Genomic DNA, 24240 nt, shown 5'->3' with positions numbered 1-24240 from the left:
GTAACATAAAAAAGACAGGAAGTTAGCCATATTCTTTCAAGATCCTCATTTTGATAGTGTACAACATTTATAAAAATGAAAGACTTTGAAGAAAACTGGAAAGCTAGGGAAGTGTTTTTAATCAGTTATGTTTATTATTTTAATACTCCTTAATTATTCTTCTGCAAATGACTCAAAACTAAATTCTTCACAGGTTCCTAAAACCATTTAGATATAGTTGATATTTTCCCTTCCTTTAAAAAATATGTACTTTATGAGTATATATGTGAATACATAAAGTGTTTGTATTAATAACCAAACCGAAAGGTCTAGAGAGATATTTAATCTGTGGGCTAAGAAAACATTTAAAGTTAACTTTGTTCTTCCAGTTGCCTAATCTCTGATCAGAAGATTCTAATTAAATAAAGTATGTAGTTTATAAATGCCTTATTGTATGGTTAAATATGGATGACCTTATATCCATTAAATTAAAATTAAGTTGGAAGAATAGCCCCAATTTTAAAATAAATTCTTTTAAATTTTAAACATGAGGTCAAAATCACTTGTAGTAATGGGCAGTATCATATTTTTTTATTTCAAATTGCCTTAATTTCTAAAACAATACTACATAAATCTTAAACATGAGTAAGATCTGGAATATAACCTATGTATAGTAGAGTGACAGATTTCATTGATAAGTGATTATTGCCAAATTTACATTTGAGAAAAGCTCATGGGGAAAAATGTCTACCTTCAGAACAGTTTACTTTTATATCTAATTAGAAGTTTATAATGCCATTTGATTTGTTTCAGTTTTCCTATTTAGTCTACTTAGTTCAAATCTAAAGATGTCGTATGTTATTCCTCTACATTTTGACGTAACTTGTTTTTGTCAGGAAGAAAATAAAAAGCTTAAAAAAGAACTGGAGAATTTTGATCCCTCATTTTTCGAAGAAATTGAGGACATGAAGTACAATTACAAAGAAGAAGTTAAAAAAAATATTATTTTGGAAGAGAAGTTGAAACAACTTTGTGAACAGTTCCATGTTGAACTAGAGACTGGAGCTAGTGTTTCTGGACAGTTGGAAGCTGAAATGGATAGCACTAATAACTTATCTATCTACTGAGGGTCTGTTTCCAACCTCAACTTTAACCAACTATTTTCTATTTTATAGAAGTTGTAGTAATTAAATTACATCTAGTTTAGGAATTGTATAATTTCAAGCAATTGAATTTTAGTTAGTGAATAAAGTTTATATTTATATGAAATTATATTTGACTTATTAGGGAAACAGATTTTTTAAAAAATTTAACAGATGTGTATTTCTGTGTTAGAAGTTGTCTGTTCCTCATCCTTTTTATGATTAGTTTTCCAAAACAATCATAATGTTCTTTAAATTGTAATATATTAAATGTTGAACTGAACCATGTAAGGGAGGTTTATAGGCAAGTAACAAGAGTTAAACAATCAAAAGTTAAAGTTTGATCCATGGTGATGCTTAAGTGAGATTGGTTAGTTTTTCCACTCAATTCCCAAGTAATGTGCTACTACAGAAAAGGTCTGAAGTTGATAGCTAACAACATTCATGGCTTAACTTTCTGAATAAATGATACAAAAATTGCTGGTCTAATGTAGTCTGTTTTAAAAAAGAAAATACAAAACTGGTGTCCTTATAAACCCTTCATATATACGTATGTACATATATATGCACCAATTAAGTTTTTAATAGATAATTTCTACTGTGTCACAAGCCTCTGGATTTATACTTCAAGACTAAAAGTTTAAAAAAATTGTCCCTAATTAACTTTGAAATGTGTATGGTTGAAAGAATTGGTCACTTTTCAATCAAACACTAATGGGCAGGTAATTCAGCTGTGTCAGATGCGCTCTTGTGATATTTCACTTTTCCACTGGAAAAAGACCCAATATTCAAAAGTTATAAAGCTGTTATAACTGATTTTCAATTGCATTTTCACTTCAAATTCATACATCTAGTTTTATATCTTTGAGTCTGCCAAATTTTTGATTATCTAACTTTGAAAAATGATTAAACAAACACTTGGAATCAAAAGCACAGTCATATCTGGTTCTGTTCATATTGATAATAACTGGTTGTGAATTCATGTAAGTATCTGGAATGGGCCACCGTAAACCAAGATGATGACGATGAACCTATTAAAAAAATAATAACAACATTAGCATTTGCTTATAAATACTCAATTCAGAAAGAAAAAAAAAGTAACTGACTAGTTCTACAGGAAAAATGAACTTACTTAGAGGGGGAATTAAGACTTGTCATGGCCCTATTCCATGTAATATGTTGTTTGGAAAATATCTTTGAATACCAAATAAACTTTCAGGAGTATGACAAAACTATTATTCATTCCCCTATTGTGTCAATGAAGCTCATCCCTTCCCCCTCCTGAGTAACTTTACCTGTCTATCAAACATTCCTGACATACCACAGTTGCGCCAGGGTTGCGTAGGTATAAGCCAGGATTGCATTGGTGTACATTCTGTACATCAATAAAAGTGACGGTTTGAGGAGAATCAGGAGAGAGGAACAAGAAGACCAGGAGGTAAGGGGGAATAAGGAAGAGACTGGCAGGCTAAGCTATCACATGGTCAGGTTACTTATGAATGATTGTCTACCCTTCCTAATAAACTTTATAAAATATATATTTGGGTAGAAGAAATATTAATTTTAATTATTACACTATAAAGGAGGTAAACAGAACTTTAAAAATTTGGACTTTTTCAAGATGATTTAAACACTTCATCCTTGCATTGTCAGATGCTGCATTAGTACTGAAGTAAATCACACCCATCCCAAGCATACATGAATGCATGCACAACTTTGGTAAAGTTCAGAGTAAAAATAGTGAAGTATAGTAGTGGGATAAATTAATTTCTTTGGGTAAAGAAAATCCTACTGTGAAGTTCAGACAGCCAGCTCTTTGTCTAATGACCTTGATTAAACAGCCATCGTTGCAGTGCCAGACTATCCCTTCGATTCTTCCTTCTCTACAACCCTCAAACCAAGACAGCAGGTCATGATGCTTCAGTGCAGGCTGATTTTTTATTTGAAATGCTCCATGTGGCACAAGAAGATGTACTGGATGCTTTTTGCTTCCTAATCCTGAAAGACAAATTCACCTACAGCGTTAGCTATATACCTTACTTTATAGACAAGAAAGCACATAAGACATTTAGGAAGGAGAAGAGTTACTTTTATAGTACAAATGATTTCTTGAAGAACTCTATGATAAAATTTCAGTTTATCATGCCAGTTCTATCCTCAAATATTGGAATGGTTGTCATGTGGAAAGAGGAATGTATTTAGCTGGTTTCAAAGGGTAAAATAAGGACCAATGAGAAGGTGTGGAGAGGTAGATTTATGGCTCCTTCAATAAAAGAAAAATCTTCCCTAAAATTAGAACTGTCCAAAAAATAGAATGGGTCGCATCCTAAAGTAATGAATTCCCCATCGCATGATGATCAAATTATAGAATGTCCTAGAAGGACCTCTGTTAAGAAGTCATGTGTAGAGGATCTCTGTGATCTCCTCCAACTTAAAGATTCTATTGATTCTCACTATTTCCAAATTCATCCCCTGCTGGATTATAAATTTGAGGGAAGGAATCATGTCTTTTCTAACTTTTGGAACCTTCTAGTCAGGTAACAGTGCAGTTCAAATATCCTACAAATAGATTGTATGAAACAAGTCATTACTCCCTAATTTGGCCTCTACACCAGCTTGCTTTTCAATTCTCTTCCTTTTCTTTTCCCTTCCCTCTTGCTCCCCTATCCTGCTAAATTCATTAGTGGCAAAAATCACTGTAAATTACATCAAGTACTCCCTCTACTTAACCTTTGAAAAGCATGTTGAAATTCCATCAAAAATAGGGTAGACTATTAAGTCTCAAACTAATTAACCTCAAACTAAATCAGTGGGTTTTGTCTCCACAACTAGCCCAAAAAGCCTATCTAGATAAGACAGGGGATTTTCTGTTTCTTTGAGAGCTCCCCCATAATGTTCACTAAGCAGCCATGTGATACAATTGATAGAGTGATGCACCTCAAGTCCACAAGAATTATCTTCATGAGTTAAAATCTGGTCTCAGACTCTTACCAGCTATATGACCCTGTTTGCCTCAGTTTCCTCATCTCTAAAATAAAAAGGAAATAGCAAACTAGTCCATTATCTTTGCCAAGAAAACCCTGAATGGGGTCACAAGAATCAAACATCACTGAACAACAAAAAATAATGTTCAGTAATCACATACAATAGTTAATAAAGAAATGCTTCTCCATTTTAACTAAAGTTCATCACTAATTACTAAGTGCCATGGGAAACAATCTAATTCAATTTAATATATTCAAAATGAATAGTAAACTGATGATAGTAAATCTTAGTTGACTTTTTGTACCTTAGACAGGAAATAAGCCCATTTAGATGGTCAATCAACACTGAAATTCTGTGGTTTTGTGGAAAGAGATGTTAACAAAATTATAATATTTTCAGAAGACATTGAGTTAAGAACTGTAAATCTATTTTGAGGTATAATACATTTGTGTAGCAATTAACTTTAGGAATATATCTGCAAATAAATGAATAAACGTTTTATCAAGTTCTTGCTGCTCTGTTAGGTGCTAAGGATAAAAAGACAAAAATAAATAAGCCATGCCCTTACGGGTTAGGATTGGTACATACATACATAAATAAATAAATAATAAATATAAGATGTTCTTTTAGTAAAAGGACACTAGAAGCTGAGAGAGGGAAATATAAATTAGGCAAATCAATACAAGAATATTTAAGTTACTGTTGAGGGATGAAGGAAGTCTAAAGGAAGCAGGAAACCTTCAGGCATCAAGAATTCAGCTAAGCATCAGAACATCACACTAACCTCTAAGTGGCTATTTCCCTAGGGTATCCAGGATGCCCTGGCCTCCTGTAACCCCAGGAAGCCATAACCAAAGCCCTTGATAGGTTACTTTCTACAGAAAACACAAACATAAGATAATCTCTGGTCTTCTATCAAACCCCTCATTGTCTCTGCAGGAGACATATGTGAAAGCAACTCAAGAAACCTTTGAGGTAACCATGCCCGATTCAGTCCTCTGCATCAGAGCTCACTCCAATTTATGCCAATTGTTTGTTGCTATAGCATAATAGTGAGAACCAGTGTGGTTTATAATTTTTCTATGCCTTGGAAAATGGTCAATATTTTTAAAGGTACTATGTATAATGTTCCCATTCAGAAGATGCCATCAACCTTTCAACTTTAATATCGCTGTTTATTTGGTTTTTTATTTCCCTTTGACTGTTATCTTTGTCCATTTCTGAAAAAGGAACACTAAGGTCTCCGATAATCCTGCTATTCTTTTTTTTCTCATAATTCATTTAACTTTTCTTTTACAAATTTTTGCCATGAGATAAAATATGTGTAGAGATGTATGGATCTATAGGTATATTTTAAAAATAAAGTGTGTATATTTGGTGTTGATAAGCCTAGAGTTCCTTTAAATATGATACATCTTTCTGCTTTAATACTGTGAATGTTTGTTTCTAGAATATGACTGCAACTCAGGTTTTCTGAAGGAATACTTGACGCCAACCTTGCTGGAACCCTCTCATTTTCATTCTTGAATTTTAGATGCTTGCTGATTAGCTGTTTCTTGTATACAGAAGATCATTGGATTTTGTTTTCTTATCCATTCTCTTTACTCTTATTTATTCCACTCAAAACTATTATAGGTTAAGCTTATGTTTTCCTCCATTTCTGTCATATTGCTTTCTATTCTCTTCCTCTTTGAAACTGCAGTTAGTCTCGGGTACTCTTATTTTGATGTTTGTTGAATCGCATAGGTTTGTCCCATCTTTAGCTCAAGTTCTTTGAATTCCTCTCTCTCCCTTCTTTTTTTTTTCCTTTCTTTAAGTTCCTCCTTTACTTCTGACCTTTTTCCTTCTTCAGTTAAGTGAATATCATCTTCCCTCTTCACCTCCAATCTCATACTTTAACATTCCTTTGCTATGCCCAAAAAGTTATTCTTTGCTCTGTCCATCTCTATTATTTCTCTTCCCTTATGTCAATTCTGAATGTTATTCTCTGATTCTTAGGCTATATATATTCTTTACTTATTTATTTTCTCTATATCACTCCCTCAGGAAAGTAAAGTTTTTGAAGCATCTAATATCCTCACTCTTTTCTAAACCATTTGTACAGTCATTGTAGGTGATGTATTGATTTAGAATCTTGAACCCTAGAGACTACATTTCCCACAATCCCCTTTTCCTTTTCCTGTTTGTGTATCTCCCTATGTGGAGGGATTTTGAGTTTCTGGTTTCCGCCCACATGGTCTCTGGTTCCATGGCAGGAGAGGGAGGAGCAGCTTTGGTTTTTTGCTAGCCGTACTTCCTTATACTTCAAGATAAATATGTAATAAATGTTATTAAATATAATACTTGGAGTACTGGATATTAATTTTAATCTTTACAGTGACAATCTTCCCCATTTTCTGTTGTGTCACTCTTCGAAACATCAATTTATATAGGAAAGATCTAGTCAGAAAGGACCTCAGAATCCATTTGCCCAACACCTTCATTTTATAGATTAGAAAACTAAGGACTTTAAAGGTAAAGTGACTTGGCTAAGATCACACAAGATATATCCACACCCTACAATATAAAGATCTTACTGTTAAGATATATAATAATATATATTTGCTCACAGAGGTCAAAAAGAGAAAGGTCTCATAGGCTTAAATTTGTATCAGCCATTTTGTTAGGAGCAAAAATTGGAACTACTAAAAACAAGTCTATGCTCACCAATTTGATCATGGCTCAACAACTTTGGAACCTGAATGTAATCTTAGTGAGTCACAAGAAACTATAACTACAAAGACCACAGAGAAGCACAAAGACAAGAACTGATGCAAAGTGAAATGAGCAGAACCAGGACAGCCTCTAAAATTCTTACAACATAAAGGAAACAGTCATTCTCCTCCTGAGTATACTCTGGTAGCTCCCTGTTATATCCAGCAGCAAATATTGAATACTTCAGCATTTAGAGGCCTTCACAACCTGGTTCCTTCCTACCTTTACAGTCTTTACATTTCTCCCTTCTATATATTCTACAATGCTGTGAAATTGGTTTTCTTTCTGTTGCTCCAATAATGCTCTCTCCTCTGCCTCCTGGCTTCAAATTTGGTCATTTTCAGTCATGTCTGACTCCTCACAATCCCATTTGGGGTTTTCTTGACACAGATCCTGGAGAAGTTTGCCACTTTCTTGACCTCATTTGATAGATGAAGAACTGAAGCCAACAGGATGAAGTGACTTACCTAGGGTCACACAGAGCTAGTCAGTGTCTGAAGGTGGATTTGAACCCAGGTCTTCTTGACTCCAGTCCTGGCACTCTGCTACACTATCTGGCTGCAAGCCTCAGCTCAAATCCTAGCTTCTCTCAGAGGCCATGTGGCTGGTGCCTTCCCTCTGAGATAATCTCCAATTTGTCCTCTATCTTACATATACATTATGGTTTGCATGTTGCCTCCTCCTTAGAAGGAGAGTTCCCTGAGGGCAGAGCTTATTTTTGTCTTTCTTTATAAGCCCAATTGTCTGGCCCATGATAAGTCCTTAATGAATGCCTATTGACTAACTGCTGCACAATGCAGTAACTAAGTATGGCTTCACAAACCAAATAAGAAAACATACTGCCATCTCTTCTTTGTGGAGGCAGGGGAACATGGGGATGGAAACCTGCAGGTACTACCTGACTCAGTTAATGTTTTGGTCATTTCTGATGAATTGGTTTTTTCTCCCTCTTCCTTTTTTATACTTTTCTTTGATGATGGAGCCGGGGCGAAGATAGAGAAATAGATGTGGAAATTAAAGTAATATAAAAACGAGATATCAATAAAAGGCAAAAAAAAAGTCAGCTGACAAAGGAAACATCAGATGAAATACTGCTATGTATTGGAATTTACTATATTCTGAGGGGTGTTGATTAATTTTAACCATGGGTAGCTTTGGCTCAGTGGAATTTGAGTTAAATATCATCTAAATGCTATTTGACCCAAAGAGCAGGCAGGCATTATCTCCCAAAGTCAACACATACTACCCTTTCCTATGCAGGACCAACATCTCCACATTGCTACCTGTTGCTGACAAAAAAATAAATGGATAAATAAAAGTAAAAGTATTTACAAACCGTAAGGATTTCCATTAATGTTTGTTCCTATAAGCTCCAGTGTTTGTTCCAAGAGATCTGACAATGGCACTGCACTGATTTCCAAAAGTCCAGAGTCATCAGCATGGTGATTCAATACTAGGGCAAGTTCAAACTCATAATTGACCACAGAGGAATGCCAGCAATACTGTTTGTTATTTTTTTCCACTGGCACCCAACCTATATCAGTGTGAGAGAAAAAAAAAAGAAGTTCCACTAGTTTTATTAATTCATCAGGGTTGTTTGGTTTGGTTTAGAAAGTCATACATAAGAACTTAAATCTCATTTACAGAAGAGAAAGGGAGAGCCTAGACATTCCCTGATTCTGTCCACTTGTCGTCATGGTACAGAGAACAATTCTCTACAGGACACTTTAGAGAATCACAGTTTAGCTCTAGGGAACACCTTAAGAAATCATCTAAGCATTATAATGTTACTCAACATTTTATTTTTGTCCAATAACCAACAACCAGGACTGGAGGAAGTTAGCCACAAATAGCTTCTAAAAGCACTGAGTGGATTATTTCTAGAGAAATTACAGAAAGACATGAATAAGGAGGTATGCCGGGGTTATAATTTCTACTCAGTGAAGGGAGTATCTTTACTCATGAAATCATGGATCCACCAAAATAATTCCGATGGGCATCATGTGGATACTCTTTATTTCATCCCCATCTATAAATAATGAGCTTTGCTGTAAAACACAAGAATTAAAATCTGGTTTACTAGTTTTATGAAATATGTACTTCAAAGGATCTCTGATTTATTCAATGTCATAGTGCCTCTCACGGTACAGGTGACAACCATCTCATACTACTCTACTCCCAATTTAAACAATAAATCTGCACAGAGGTGCCCCGAATGTGATGGAAGGGATTTCTTCTAGGGCTTTTCACATTATTGTGGGGACCAGGGCAAAATGGAGGCTGAGATCTCTGTTCTCCATACATAATTGGCCCACATAGATTTCCAGTCTTGTATATTCTTAAAGATATCTTTTAGACTGATTCTTGCATGCAAGTAATTATTTAGAATATAGTGAAGATTATGAATGCTTATGTCTATCAGAATCCACAATTTTGACTCTTTAGAAATTGTGACATTTCCTGCTCCATAGTCACACAGAAAGAGTGGGCTTAAAGAAATTTTGTTTCAGTAAAAAGGTTGGGGTTGTAGAAAACACAATATGCAGTTTCCTACTCATAATCAAATCTACTCTCTTCCTATATTTAGCTCACTAGTCATCAGTTGTTTCCATATAGGAGGCATATACTGATAGACCAACTTGATGGGGTGATCAAGGAATTGTATGTCATAGTCTGGATAATTTTGTTTTTCCTCAACAAACTGTGGACTGAACTTTTACATAATGGTGGCTCTGAGCACTCAGAAGGTATTGGTGGGTTCTGAGGCTTAAAGCAATTAGCACACTGTCACCCATAAAACAGAAGCATTTGAAAGACCTTGCTATCTAAAAGGAATGCTATTTCCATTCCACACTGACAACCTCCTATGACAGTAGTGAACACCCTTCACTGAATATACACTGATATGTTTTAGAGTTAATTTGAAATTAATAATCAGAGGATTGTCAAATTTATCTCTGCTGGTGATGAGCCAGGCTATATTTGTTCCTCTTAATCAAATCCTTTATTACAGTCAGCAAACAAAGAAGGAACTATTCAAAAGTCATTCAGGGAAGACACGTGACATAAAGGATCTTTTCCTATAATTTCTGATTGAACATAAAGAAAACATTTTCCATTAGTAAATATAAAAAATATAATAAAAAGAGTCAGTCTTGTATACCAGGTATATGCCCATTTTCATCAGGCACTGGATTTCCATTTAACTGTTCTATTTCCTTTGCTGGAATCCAGCACTCTGGAACAGATTTGAAGTCCTCTTCAACATTCCAAATAAACTCTTAAAAGAAATAAATGAAATGATATAAACACTTTTTAAAAAGCACAAATCACTATGCAAATATAAATTATTATTAATACTATTATTAACAACAATAACAATTTGGTAGCATCAACTCTAGAACTGATAAACCAAAACTAATAGTTAAGATGCAGTGGTGGACATTCTGGATGGCAATTTGGAACTATGCCCAAAGGGCTTTAAAAGCCTGCCTGCCCTTTGATCTAGCCATACCACTGCTGGGTTTATACCCCAAAAAGATAATAAGGAAAAAGACTCTTACAAAAATACTTACAGCTGCATTCTTCGTAGTGGCAAAAAATTGGAAAACAAGGGAGTGTCCATCAATTAGGGAATGGGTGAACAAACTGTGTTTTCTGTTGGTGATGGAATACTATTGTGCTGAAAGGAATGATGAACTGGAGGAATTCCATGTAAACTGGAACAAATTGATGCAGAATGAAAGGAGCAAAACCAGGAGAACATTGTACACAGAGACTGATACACTGTGGCACAATCAAATGTAATGGACTTCTCTTCCCAGGACAACAACAGGGGACTTGTGAGAAAGGACACTATTCACATTCAGAGAAAGAACTGTGGGAGCAGAAACATAGACGAAAAACATATGATTGATCATATGGTTTGATGGGGAAGTGATTGGGGATGCTGACTTCGAATGATCACTCTTGCAAATATTAATATGGGAATAGGTTTTGAACAATGATACATGTATAACCCAGTGGAAATGCTCATCAGCTCTGTGAAGGGAAACAGGAGGGGAGGAAAAGAACAGGAATCATGTAACCATGGAAAAACATCCTAAATTAGTTAATTAAAAAAAGATGCAGTGGTTGACAGTTCATCTAAATCAAGCCCTTAGACAAATAGGTATATGGATAATATAATGATTCGGCATCATTTGCAAAGAATTTTAATACAAAGTAAGAAGCCTTTACAAGCACTGGGTATGAATATTTGTCTTTTCATTCTTGTTATTAAATAAAATGAACTTATTAAACTTATTTAATAAAAATTCTGGATTTATGTAAAACAGAAAGTAAAATTCAATACCTTGGTTATAAATGTATAATTTAGCACCTTGACGTTTGAAATAAAATAGCTGCCTATATCTTCTATTACCAAAAAACAAAATCTCTAGTCATAGGGAAATTATAAAAATATCAAAAAATAAATATATGAACATTTTATATTTAAAATTTTAAATAGTATAAAAATATTAAAAATAATGTCCATTTTGTAAGTTTTTAAAATGTTTCTCCATGTATAAAAACAGATCAGACAGGCTAAGGATAAAAATGTGACCTGTAATTCACTAGAACAAAGAACTCCAAAGTGCAGACATTCATTCTACCAATGCAGATCCTCATAATCTCTGCAATTTAAGTCTTAGAAAGCTACCTGGGTACTTATGAGGTTAAAATGATTTCTCCAGAGTATTTGTCAGAATCATATGGCTTCAAAAAAAAACACTGTAATATTATTTTTCTTCTAGAATTCTTTTTTAACACATGGTAAAAAACATTTTTTTGAGAATGACACCACAACAAAAGACAGCCAATTGCAGATGTAAACTACTTTAAGCCACTAAAATAACAATATACACCAACCTTTTGAATTTTCCTTTGAATACAGAAATCTTTTAAACCTTTTTTCTGCTTGCTTATTTGGTTTTCTGTCTAATCGGGCCCAAAGGTATGGCTGACCTAAAAGTTTAAGAGTCAATTAATAAAAACTTGTTAGGAAAAGATTTTTTACATAAAATTTCTTAACAATGAAATCAACTGGAAAAGAATTTAAGTGCAGGAGCAACCTTCACTGAAATGCTGAAAAGGATTTAAGGATATTTAGTCTGACACAGAACTCTGTATTATTTTATATTCATACATAGAAATAGAGAGAAATAGATATCTTTGGAATATGAATGGCATCAGGATCATGGGATCATAGATTCAGAACTAGAAAAGACCTCAGAGATCACCAGGTTTAACTCTTCATTTTCAAGATGAGAGAAGGACCTTTGGTAAAATAAAAATAAAATTCTTATTAATCAAAATAATATGTAAAGTTAAAAGAATCAACAGTATGAAGTCAGTTTCTCTCACTCGAAATCCAGGGCTCTAATGGGTAAGAAAAGAGAATTGGAGAAATCAAGTGACTTTGTTTAAGGTCACACAGATGGGTAAATGGCAGAGCCAAGACAGGATTCCAAAGCTTTTCTGTTGCCTCCCAAACTTGTATTCTTTCTGCTGTGCCATACATTCACATATATTCTATCTGTGAGATCAATAGGTAGTATGGAAAGATAAGGCAAGGGATGAAAAAAGGATAAAAAATTCAATCCCAGAAAAAGCTCTGTTCTGTTGCCACAATCTAGATCCAGTTGGGCAGTTCTGCACTATGGACCAGAAGAAGAACTGAGAGTGAGTGAACATAAATATTTCACCACAAATGGAAATAAGCTACAAAGCAAACATCCTGATTACTGGTAGATTTGTAGTTAATTTGTATATTTAAGAGAAAGAAGCCTTTCTTCACAAAAACAGGAGAACTTAAAATAACCATTAAAGTTTCAACAGATTTCATAAAAAGTATGTGCCAATCATATGCTTTCTAACTTCTTCCCTTACATTCAAAACATCTAAATCAACACCAGTGTAAAGATTAAAATTTAGGGGAGATGGGGAGACTGAGGCAGGTAGAAATTAGTTTCTCTCTGCAAGGAGTACTATATTTTTTAGAGGTTTATTAAAGGTTAAAGATTAAGAATATACAAGTAAGAAACATGTGCCTAGGCCAGAGGCCTAGACAAAATAACCTCACATCATGGAAGAGACGCCTCTGCTCCAAAACGCAAGTCCAAAAAAAAGCCCAGACCTTCAAAAGCCTTTGCTTAAATATCTTCTCGATCTCGGCCCAGGTGAGATTACAAGGCATTCTGGGGAAGTGGAGCAAAGGCTCATGGGGATTGTAGTCCTGTATTCGAGTCTATTTTTTACACCAGTATTAATATAACCATTAGAGGCAATCCCAGCAGCCAGCAAAAAAAACAAACAAACAAAAAAAACACCACAACTTCATATGAGAAAGCTAACACAACTATCATTTTTTTTATTATTTTGATATTAAATTATATATGGTGTCAATAGGCTACAGCATACTGCTAACAAATGACTTATGTAACCAGAACTAGCATAAACATGTCCTCTGTACAATGGGAAAGGCAATTGGAAGGGTATGAATGGAGAGAAAAAGTTAAGTGATAGGCCAAATGTTGAAACAGTACCCACATGTAAGGTTTAAAACACCTAAAGAAAGGTCTCCAGCGTGTTTGAAGAATACCTTTCAGAATGATTTGTGGAAAGTAGTGAGAAGCTTCAAAGGGGTGATGGCCTCTCTACTCCTGGGTACTTGAAAAGTTTCAAAAGGCAGTGACTGGGGATTGGGGAGATTGTACAATGGAGAAGTTGTTCACTCCAGAGCAAAGAAACAGTTAAGGGAAAGGAGAGAAATAGAAAATAAGAAATAGACTACCACGTACAGCACACACGGTAGTATCATGTAAAGTTGGAAAAGTGAGTTGGAGTCAGACTCAGAAGAAAGCCAGGATGAGGGGTTAATAATTTATTTAGCAGAATCACTGAATTAAGAGCTAGAAGATATGCTCATCTATTTCAAGACCTTTGTTTTGAGAAGTAATGAAAAAGAAGCCCAGACATTAAACATCTTGCCCAAGATCATAAAATGAGTAAGTTTTAACACAACTGGAATTTGAAGTCAAATATTCTCATTCTAATCCAGTGCTGAAGTTCTCCAGACTTAGGAGTGAAGAGGTCTGTAATCAAATTCTGCCTCTGACAGTAGTTGTGTAATCATAGATCTTTTAGCCCCTGTGGGTCTCAATTTCATCTCTAAAATGGGCATAATAAAGCCTGTAGCATTTACCTCACAGGGTTGTTGTATCAAATGAGAGAACATATGGAAGACACTGCAAATCTTAAAGCCCTGTACAAATAAATGCCTGATAGTATACTTGTTATAATTATCCGTTATTTTTCTCACTATATCCCAAAGAGAAGATACTTGAGGTTTTTGAGTAAAGGGGTTTTATCATCATTTAGAAGATTATTCAGGCAGCAAAATAAAGGATACAATGGAGGGGGAATAGGCTGAAAACAGGAAGACCAGGTAGGAAACTTTTATAATAATTTAGGAGAGGAAAGCTTAAGTAGTTCTAAGCATTATAAAGGGTGTGGATATAAAAGAGAAAATAAGAAAATATGATGAATAAAAACCTAAGAGGATGCCTGCGTCAAACCCCTAATTTTATATTTGAGGAAATAAGTACCAGGGAGATTAGATGATTTGTACCAAGTCAAACAGTGAATGTCAGAAGTGGGATGGAATCCAGGTCTTCCAATCTGAGAGCTGATGCATTTTCCAATGTACCATACATATTAAGATTATGCAGGAACATGGTCACTGGTGGATGTTTGGGGATAAAGGTGAAGAAACAGTCACAGAAGTCTTTAAAGAGCCTCAGGGAAGTGGAATAATACCAACAGAAATTAGGAGGGGAAAAGTTGGCCTGGAGGAGTGATAATGTAGGAGACATGACCTTACAATAGACTTTTTGTACTAAAGACTAAGGTTGAGAAATAGCAAACCCTTCAACATTTCAGTTTAATGTCACATTTTCTACAATATTAAGAATAGCTCTCAATATTGATGCCGAGACAGAAAATAAATTCTAATACCTTACCTTTGTAGGTAGTGACATAACAACATGTTCCATCTACTTTTTCAGTGGGAATTGCATTGTATATATCTGCATCTAATGCTTTGTGATTTATAGTTTCTGTAGCCAAAACTTTAAATGGCTTAAGGAGAAAAAAGAAAACATGATTTTATTATTATTTTATTAATTATACAGGTATAATTAATATTTTATTTAATTAGATGTTACTTTTCTCGCCTATAATTTCCAGTTTAAGTCATTAAAGTTTATTTCTCACGCCATTTTTAAAGAATTACTGAATTCTATAACATTCCTCAGGCCTATGTATGATTTTTCACCTTTGTAAACATAATAGAAAAAAAAAAGAACTTTAGTTATAGAGACATAAGGAATTGGATTACTTTAAGTTAAAAGTTCTCATCAGCCAAGTTCTTCATGTCTCAAGTGAAGCACTGTTATCTCCTCTGATCATGATGGACAGGCCTCTATTTCTTCCCTACACCCACACTCAAGAGTTCAGGTATTTTTTCTTTTTTCCAGGGACTTCTTCCAATTCCAAGAGATACAAGAAATGGCACACCCTTCTTCTTTCCACTCCTCTTGATTTTTTAATTGCGAGAAATATAGAATTACCAGAACATTTGAAAGATAATCTAATCTGGATCAAGACTCAGTATTTTCTATAGTACTTTATCCACATTAAAAACCAGGTAATTATCATACTTATTTCTTCACAGAAATTTCAATATGGATCTAGGTTAGAATGTCTTCTGGAGCTACACTATTTTTCAGATGGAACTTTTATTTTTGTTGTCGAGTCATTTTCAGTCAGGTTCAACTCTTCATGACCCCAATTTGGAGCTTTCTTGGCAAAAATAAATGGGAGAGGTTTGTCATTTCCTGCTCCAGAACATTTTACAGAGGAAGAACTAAGACAGGATTAAGTGACTTGTCTAGGGTCATAGTTAGTTAGTCCCTGAGGCCAGATCTGAACTCAGGAACTTTTATTTCCTTTCACTATAAACACATCTCTTGAAAGTTGTAGGTTCCTGTCCTCAGCATCTGCCTTAAAAATAAGCTATACCATACTTTTTTTTTTTTATTGTTAATCATTGCTTTAAGAAAGTGTCTTAGCCAAACAATAATTCCCTTCATCTTTTCCCAACCTGCTCATTAGTCTTCCAGAAATTCCATGACTACATGCTCACAGAGTTGGAAGTGATCTCAGAAATCATCTAGTCCAACTCCCTCATTCTGCAGATGAAGTTGTTGAGGCCCAGAGCACTAATTTGCCAGAATCTGCACAGATATTAAGTTGTAACAGTACGATTTAAACCCAGTCCTCTAATCCCAAATTTAGTGATACTTCTACTATGCTAACACAAAACTTAGCACAATCAATCAAATAAAAAAAAAAACATTTATTAAGCAACTATTATGTGTGAAGCACCACAGTAGATGCTGGAGATACAGAGAAGAAAACATACCAGTTTTTATCCTCAAATTTACATTCTTGAGTGGGGGAGAACACAACATATACAAATTATATAAATATGTGTGTGTGTGTGTATATATATATATAATATACATATATATATATAAATTACATGACAAATACAGGGTCCTTCTTTGTGGGGAAGGCACCAAGATCTGGGGAGATAAGCAGAGGCCTCATGTAGGAAATGGCATCAGAGTTGAGCTTTGAAAGAAACTAGAGATTCTAAGAAATTGCTATAATGGTACATTTCAGATCTTCTCCCTGTAATTATCCTCTTCTCTGGGCTAATTATTACCACCTTCTTCAATAGATTTTCATATGACATGGTTTTCAATGACCTCTACATCTGAGTGCCCTGTATGCTGGAAGCTTACCAGCTTCTCAAGTTTTCTTAAATTCTGTGCTTATAACTGAATATATACAGTAAGTCTCATTTATTTATGGTTCCATTTTTGGTGATTTCAGTTTTCCAGGGTTAATAGTTGAAGCACCACCTCCCTGACCAGGAAAGTCATGGAAGAATGTCCATATTCAGTTATCCTGATCAGGAAGTACAGAAGGGCAACCGTGGGCTCTTCTGTTTTCCCTTGTACTTCTTGTCACTTTCACTTTATTTTTAAAAGTGGTTTTTTTGGGGGGGAAGCAGGGGAAGGGGTTTGGGGTTGGGGAAGATGTGAGGCTTGGAGGGCTAAGCTGAGGGCCAGGAAGGTAAAGTGAACACATACATACGTATTGGGTAAGGGGGTGTTCACCTTAACCTTATATCCATGGTTTCAGTCATCCCTGGTAGGTTTTGGAAAGTATCCCTCTCAAATAGGGGGCCCCTACCATATTCCAGATGAGGTCTTACTAAAAGAAATTTCTTTATCCACACTGCTGTCACATACTGATCTCATAGAAGCTTTCCACCTCATCAATAACCTTAGTTCCTGGCTTAGCCTTCCTCTTCCCCTTGCTTCCCAGTATCATCATTGACGACTTCAACATATATAACTATTCTGACATACGAGTCTCAGCCTCAACCTAGTCAACTTCAGTGCCTCCAATCCATACACTATTTCTGCCCTATTCTATCTTGCCCCAAAACACAGATCTTTATTTTTTGACTTCACAAAGCACTGTGACCAATTTAATGAGCAAAGAGATTCACAAAACGTTGATATAACTAATGCAAAATTACAGTAAGCATCTTTCTTCTTAAAGATTTAGAATGGGAAGAATGCTCTTAAACTTTACTGTACTGAAAATTAACTGCAATAGATGGTAATTATACATTTTACTCAAGATTTCTAGAATGGGAAAAGAATATCCACAAAGGTTACTGTAACAAAAATGAACTGCAATAGACAGTAATGTATATTTTACTCAAAATTTAGAATGGAAAAATACCCTAAAACTTTGCTCTAATGAAAATTAATTGTAATAGATAATAATTGTATGTTTTACTCAACTTAGAGCCTAACACCTTTTATACAATGCATAAGTAACGAACAACACAGTGACACTATCCAAGACTTCTCAGGCCATTTAGTCAAAGACGGTCCGGTAGCTGGGTTCCCTGTTCCTTGCGTCGACTCTCACAAACCTTCGATACCTCTTCTACTTTCCGCTGCAACAAGGCTGAATTTTGATCAATCCACTGAAGCGAGTCCATATGTGCATTCAAAATCTTACAGATCTGCTGTAGTGGGTCACTGGTGTCAGGAGACCCTCCAGACACATTCAGGTGTTCAATGATGTCCTTCAGGTCCTGGGCCATGCACTTCAGCTGAGCATCAATAGTCTCTGCGAGTTTATAAGTTTTTTCCCGCTCCTCATCGGCATGCTGCAAATAGATGGTCCCACTCTGCTCCTTCACAGCCTCCTCCAGAGGGGCCAGTAAGTCTTCCAGCTCCTTCTGCTGGGACAGGATGAAGTCCAGTTCTTGATCCAGCCTCTTCTGGTCCAGCTTCACTTTCTCTACTTCTCTATGTAGAGATGTAATCTTCTCACCATTCTCAATTAATGTCTGGTCCCAAGCATTCACCTGGGTGGCCTGATGAAGGAAGTGTTTCTCCTGGTCCTCCAATTCCAGACTCCATTTATTGATCAAACTTTCCAGCTGAGCATAAGTCATCACAGAGCTTGGGGGAATCTCCTGATCCATTGTGGGCCTTGGAGTTGTGGTAGCAGAGGGCAGAGTAGCACTAGTAGAAGGGATGATGCCAGTGCCCAGTGTTGTTGGTGGCTTCAGATTCAAAGCAAAGCCTGACATGGAAGTTGAAGTCATAGTAGTGGTAGTGAAAGTAGATGTATTTGTTGATCCAGGAAACTTTAATCCAAATCCTGGCACTCCAAGACCAGGTGCTCCAACCAAAGTGGATGGAGCCCCAGCTGAAATACTTGGGGTAGAAGACAGTGGAAGGGAAGAGTTTGCTAGGGAAGCAGTGTAGACCCAGAAGTGGTGGTGGCAGCAGAAGTCTCTGGTGTCAAGCCTGAGAGTGTAGAGCCAAAAGCCACTGCAGGTCCCTGATTGAAGCTTGAAGCCAGTGATCCAGTGGGTACAGCAGTAGACCCTGTAGAGGCCAATAATCCAAATCCTAAACCACAATGTACTGACAATGGATCTCCATCTATGAAATTGGGAATCAGGAAAATATGATAAGTTCAAATTCCTCCTCAGACACTTAACTAATTCTCTGAACTTGGGAAAGACACTTAACCTTACTGAACCTCGTTTCATTTATGAAATGGAGATTAAAAATAGCACCTACGTAACAGGGTTGTTCGGAAGATCAAATGATAACATGTACTTTGCAAAACTATGCATATGTACGTATATATGTATGTGTGTATATAATGCTTTCAACCATGAAATGTATTATTATTGTCACTAATGTTATCATTATCAATCAAAAGGTATTTATTACTTGTTTGTGTGCCAGGCATTTTGCTAAGTGTTGGGGATGCAGAGAGCTTGAATTCTCATGGAGAAGATAAGTACATATTCAGGTAATACACAGAATAAATATAACATTAGCAAATATAGATATATGCAAAGTAGCTTTGGGATAGAGTACTAGCATTTGGATGGAACAAGGAAGGCTTCACTAAAAAGATGGTATTTCATCTTAAAGATGGAAGGAATTTTCTGAAGTGGGAAGGAATAAGGTGTAGGCATACCAAATGGCTAGTACAAAGGCATGGAAAAGGAAAAGTTGAGTGCTGTTTGTGAAGAGCTGAGACAAAGCCAGGCTGGCTAAATGGAAAAGTACAAGACAGTGAATAACAACATCCAATGAAGATGCCAAGGCAGGTGAGAGCCAGAATGTTAAGGAATTTAAAAACTAAGCAAAGATGTTCATCTTTGATCCCAGAGACAATAGAGCCACTGAAATTTCATAATAAGGGGAGTCACATGGTCAGATGGTAGTATGGAGGATAAATAGAATAAGAGGCTTAAGAAAGGGAATTGTAATCTAGATTAAGAAACTGTTTTCATCTAGGTGAGAGGGAAGGCTGGGGTTAAACAAAGGTGGTATCGGTAGAAGCAGAGGAGGAGTTGGATATAAATATTGTGAAGTTAGAAATGGCATGATCTAGCAATTAACTGCATATATGGAATGAGAGAGAATGAAAATTCATGGAAAAGCCCAAGGTTATGAGCCTGCGTGACTAGGAGAAAAGATATAAGGGAAAATTTTAGAGTAAAGGAGGAAAGACAATAACTTCAGTTTTGGACATGGTAAATTTAAAAGTTTAACAGGCAGTTGGCGTTGCAGAACTGAGGAACCGAGAAGAGGCTGGGACTGGACTTTAAGAGATCTGCGAGTCCTACATTGAGATAATGGTTAAACCATGGTAGCTGATGAAGTTAACAAGAGAGAACAGTGTAGACTTATGAGAAAAGAAAACATGGGACAGATTCCCTACAGTTATGGGTGTGATTCAAATAAGACTATAAAAGAGACCAAGAAGGATTGGTCAGAGATAGGTAAGAGAAGAAGTAGGAGAAAAGAAGGAGGTCAGGGGTCAAACACATCAGGCAGAAAAAAGATGAGGACTGAGAAAAAAATACCACCTGTTTCGGCAATTTCAAAATCAAATCATTGGTAACTTAGTAGTGCAATTTCAGTTGAGTGATAGGATCTAAAGGCAAACTGCAAAGGGTTGAGAGGAAAGAAAGAGTGTAGAAAATTTTTCAAGGAATTTAGCTGAAAGGGAAAAAGAGATATGGGATGATGGCTTTGAGGGTATGGAAGAGTCATAAGAAGGATTTGATTTTTAGGACAAAGGAGACTTGTATATTTTTAAAAACAGTAGGAAAGGAACCAGTAGACAGGAAGAAGTTAAAGATTTGAGAGAGGGGTGATAAATTAAGGATGCAATCTGCAGATAGGAGGGTTTGGCAAGAAGAGCTACCTGTTTTTGAGACTTTATAAAGGAAGAGACAACATGACCACAAAAAATATAAAGAAATTATAAGGAATAATTAAAAAAAAGGTAATTTCAGGGGGAAGGCACTGATACCTGAGAGTGGGAAAAGAGCAGAAAAGACCACATGTCATAGAGGCACATAAACTACACTTTGAAGTAAGCTAGATATCTGAAGAGGCAGAGGAAGGTATTCACTCTAGTAGTGGAGGGACAACCTATGTGAGGTAACAATAGTGCTACATGCATTGTGTGTGATGGGACAACCAAAAGGCTAATGTAGCTGGCCAAAAGTGTATGTGGAAAGGGAGTAATGTGGAGTAAACCTGGAAAGGTAGGCTGGAGCCCCACTGTGATAACTATTATATTTGGGGATAGAATTTTATATGTAGAAAAGTTTATATTTAAATTCAACAAATTCTTTGGAAAGGTTCTTTTCTTTCTATCAATGTCACCTATCAATCATTGATAGTGGTTCTTAAAATTAAAGACCTGATATTTCAAAAGATATTCTAGTAACACAAGCATAAGTCACAAAACCTTAAGGAAACAACTGTGACATGGTTTTTAGGGATTGTTTTGAATTGCTGTTTCCTTTTACTTTAGGTGGTCCAAGAAAAAAAAAACTCCAAGAAAATTATCTGCAGCGCCCAAGTGTCTTTTTTTCTATCCTAGGTTGACTTTTATTTTAATCACTCTTTTCCTTAGTGGTATTTCATTTTTCTGTCACCTCTTCAAAGTCAGTCATTTAGTCAAAGAGCATTTACTCAACATATATACCATGTGACAGACACTATGGTAAGTGCTAGGGATACCAAAGTCACTCTCAAGGATTTCACAATGGAATGGGAGAGAGAAAGTGTAGATAATTAGGTACACACAAAATAGAGAGGATCAAAAATGAAGAATGCTATCCCTCTCTAGACACAAGTGTTGAACTAAATATGCGGAAAGATAAAACAGTTGTGGACAAACTGGAAATTTGCTTTGTTTAGTCTATGCTTTTGTTAGGAAGGTAATGTGCTGTTTGTTTTTTATTGGAATGGGGAAATGGAAGAGAGGAATAAAGTGCTTAGTCATTAAAAAACAAGCTTTTGTAAATCAAAGTTTCTTGAGAGTAAAAACTGTCTTGCTCTTTGTACAGTACTTGTCTACTCAGCACACCTCTTAAAAGTGTCTGGCACATAAAAGGTACTTAATAAATATTTGTTTATTGGAAGACATTCTAAAACTGGAAGGCATTAGAAGGAAGGTTACTGGCTAATGAGGAGACAAGAAACCATGTCACATAAAGATCAGTTGAATGGGGGATGTTTAGTACAGAGAATACTGGTGGGATGGGAGATCTATTTGTAGAGCTATCACATGAAAGATGGATTTAAACCCATTTTGCTCCACAGGTTAAGTCTAAGAACAATAGGTAGAAAACAGAAGCAAATTTTTAGCCTGGTATAAGGAAAATCTTCCCAACAACTATAAGTACCCAAAAGTAGAATGGTCTGCCTGTCTATGAAAGTGGTGAGGTCCCAGTCCCAGCAGCGAGATGGCTAAATGGATTTGTCCACAGCAAGAGATATGGGATTAGGGTCAGGGAAAGAAGTTAGAGATGGAGATATAGATTTGAAAATCAATTGATATCAATTCAAAGGTTATTAGATACCCAATATATCCTGGGCAACGTGTTAAGGGAAAGGCAGTAAGTAATTGAGATAGATGGAGTCAGATATCCAAAACCTCTTTTCCAAAATATACTTGCCCAGTGGGATTAGTGGGTACAGAAGAAAAAACAAAAACAAAAACAAAAAAAACTAAGTAGGAATAATTACTGGAAACTATTTAAGCCCTTATCTTTCATGGAAACCTAGCAAGTCAACTCCCAGTATTAACTGTCAATATAGTTCATAGACAAGGAGTCTAAAGCTGGTCAGTTCTACCTACATTCCACCTATTGACAAAAATACCAAAAAGTCTCTAGCAAAAGGCATGATTATCTTGGATTTTCCCCAAAAGAGAGATGCATGCTAAAGAGAGCAAACATATCTGAAGGAAGGAAAATGTCACAGCCCAGTCTTTGTATGGCAATGTAGATCAAATGGCTTATCTTTGGAACCAGGTTTAAGACTTGTCTCTATTTGACCCTGGGCAAGTGCTCTAGGCAACTTAATTATATCCTAACTTAATTATATCCTAAGTTTCAAAGAAGGTGCCCCCATGGGGGCTTTGGTACAGGAAATTTCCAGATCCAGGAGTTACCTAGTCTTACAGCTTATAGGTTCTGTGAATAATTTCTCCTCTAGTACCTTTTACTCTCATAATTTTCTATGCTTGCATGGCTGATTTTTTTTGTCTATGTGTATGTATATCTGTGTGTATATATATGTACATGTGTGTGTATTTAAGGAAACACACACAACCTCCCTAAAGTCCTTCTGAAGTTTTAAGGTAGCTTAAACAGTCAAAGGTAGCTCAGGCAGCTAGTGCAAAACTTCACTAAGGCTTTGAGAACACTATGTGTAGGACGATACATATTTGTATGTGTGAACGTATGTATGTGTTATAGAGACACAGAGAGACAGGGAGGATGGGGGGAGAGGAGAGATAAGGGAGAAGAGGGAAAACAGTGGGGAAAGGAAAAGGATAGAGATAGGCATCGAGTCCTGTCTTAGTGGATGCTGACAGTTCACCCAGGGGCTGCTAACAAAGATAAGGAGCTAACCCTGTCTTGGTATCTCGGTTTCTGTCCGTTTGTCTCTCTCTTTAACCCTTCCCTTCCCTCTTAGAATCAATCAAATGTATTGGTTCCCAGGCAGAAGAGCAATAAGAGCTAAGCAATGGGGGTTAAGTGACTTGCACAGGGTCACACAGCTAGGAAGTGTCTGAGGCCAAATTTGAACCCTTCTATCTCTAGGCCTGGCTCTTAATCCACTGAGCCACCAAGGTGACCTCTCCTTATCTCTCAGAGGTTTCTCTGGCTCTCTCCTTTTTCCCCTCTCTCTTCCTTTTCTCTCCATCTCTGTCGATCCCTGTGTCTCTCTTCTCCCCGAATGTCTTCCTTTCCCCCCCCCCTTCCTCCCATCTTCTTCCCCTTTATATCAGACACCTCAACCCCAGGCAACAGAGATGCGAGACCCCACAGGTCCCAGGCTCTCTCCATTTCTCCCCGAGGGTCCTTCCCCCACCTACAGGGATCAGCTCCCCTCCCCCTCCTCTGGGCACCGCCCACGCCCTGGAGCCCGCCCCTTTCCCCTCCCCCACCCCAGTGGGGCCGTCCCTACCTGATGCTCCCTCTTGACCGACGGCTCGTCTTTCACCTCCGTCACAAACACGCAGGGCACCTTCCTCTGCACCGAGCCCAGGCGCCGCATCGCGGGCCGCAACGGCCCGGCCCGGCGCCGCCCCGCGACCTTGCCGCTCACAGACCCGTAGGCAG

The 24240-nt window shown here is 36.5% G+C and overlaps 4 protein-coding genes across 10 annotated transcripts in view; 2 read left to right on the top strand and 2 right to left on the bottom strand.

The window, feature by feature from the left end:
* CEP290 (centrosomal protein 290) overlaps window positions 1-1600 on the top strand; it is a 111325-nt gene extending 109725 nt beyond the window's left edge. For all 7 annotated transcript variants that reach the window (XM_056798612.1, XM_056798610.1, XM_056798611.1 and 4 more), the window contains one exon: window positions 876-1600. In XM_056798612.1, the coding sequence (XP_056654590.1) occupies window positions 876-1106 (231 nt within the window). In that variant the 3' untranslated portion in view covers window positions 1107-1600. The remainder of the gene's footprint in view (window positions 1-875) is intronic.
* On the bottom strand, window positions 113-24217 carry RLIG1 (RNA 5'-phosphate and 3'-OH ligase 1). The gene is made up of 7 exons (XM_001364695.4): window positions 24086-24217; window positions 14924-15041; window positions 11772-11867; window positions 10024-10140; window positions 8197-8394; window positions 2950-3119; window positions 113-2152 (listed from the first exon to the last, which is right to left on the bottom strand). Exons 1-7 carry the CDS (start codon window positions 24173-24175, stop codon window positions 1964-1966), a joined length of 978 nt encoding a protein of 325 aa, XP_001364732.1. The 5' UTR covers window positions 24176-24217; the 3' UTR covers window positions 113-1963.
* On the bottom strand, window positions 16301-24224 carry LOC103099970 (nuclear pore glycoprotein p62-like). The gene is given in 3 exon segments (XM_056798617.1): window positions 16301-17954; window positions 17956-18952; window positions 24086-24224. Coding segments are annotated over 2 exon segments (741 nt in total). The 5' UTR covers window positions 18667-18952; window positions 24086-24224; the 3' UTR covers window positions 16301-17924.
* C5H12orf50 (chromosome 5 C12orf50 homolog) overlaps window positions 21037-24240 on the top strand; it is a 49423-nt gene continuing 46219 nt past the window's right edge. The window contains exon 1 of the mRNA XM_007503135.3: window positions 21037-21144. Coding sequence (XP_007503197.1) covers window positions 21124-21144 — 21 coding nt within the window. The 5' untranslated portion in view covers window positions 21037-21123. The remainder of the gene's footprint in view (window positions 21145-24240) is intronic.

The sequence above is a fragment of the Monodelphis domestica genome, chromosome 5, assembly GCF_027887165.1.
Source record: "Monodelphis domestica isolate mMonDom1 chromosome 5, mMonDom1.pri, whole genome shotgun sequence".
NCBI classification, from domain to species: Eukaryota; Metazoa; Chordata; class Mammalia; order Didelphimorphia; family Didelphidae; genus Monodelphis; species Monodelphis domestica.
Note: the sequence above shows the minus strand (reverse complement) of the source record. Positions and strands in the feature narration are given on the sequence as shown.

Coding starts and splice junctions, on each gene's coding strand:
- RLIG1 (XM_001364695.4), bottom strand. CDS start 24,175: ATGCGGCGCCTGGGCTCGGTGCAGAGGAAGGTGCCCTGCGTGTTTGTG. Junction 15,042..24,085: donor CGGTCAAGAGGGAGCATCAG/GTAGGGACGGCC, acceptor TTTCTCCTTAAG/CCATTTAAAGTTTTGGCTAC. Junction 2,153..2,949: donor ACGATGGCTGTTTAATCAAG/GTCATTAGACAA, acceptor TTTTTTTAATAG/GTTCATCGTCATCATCTTGG.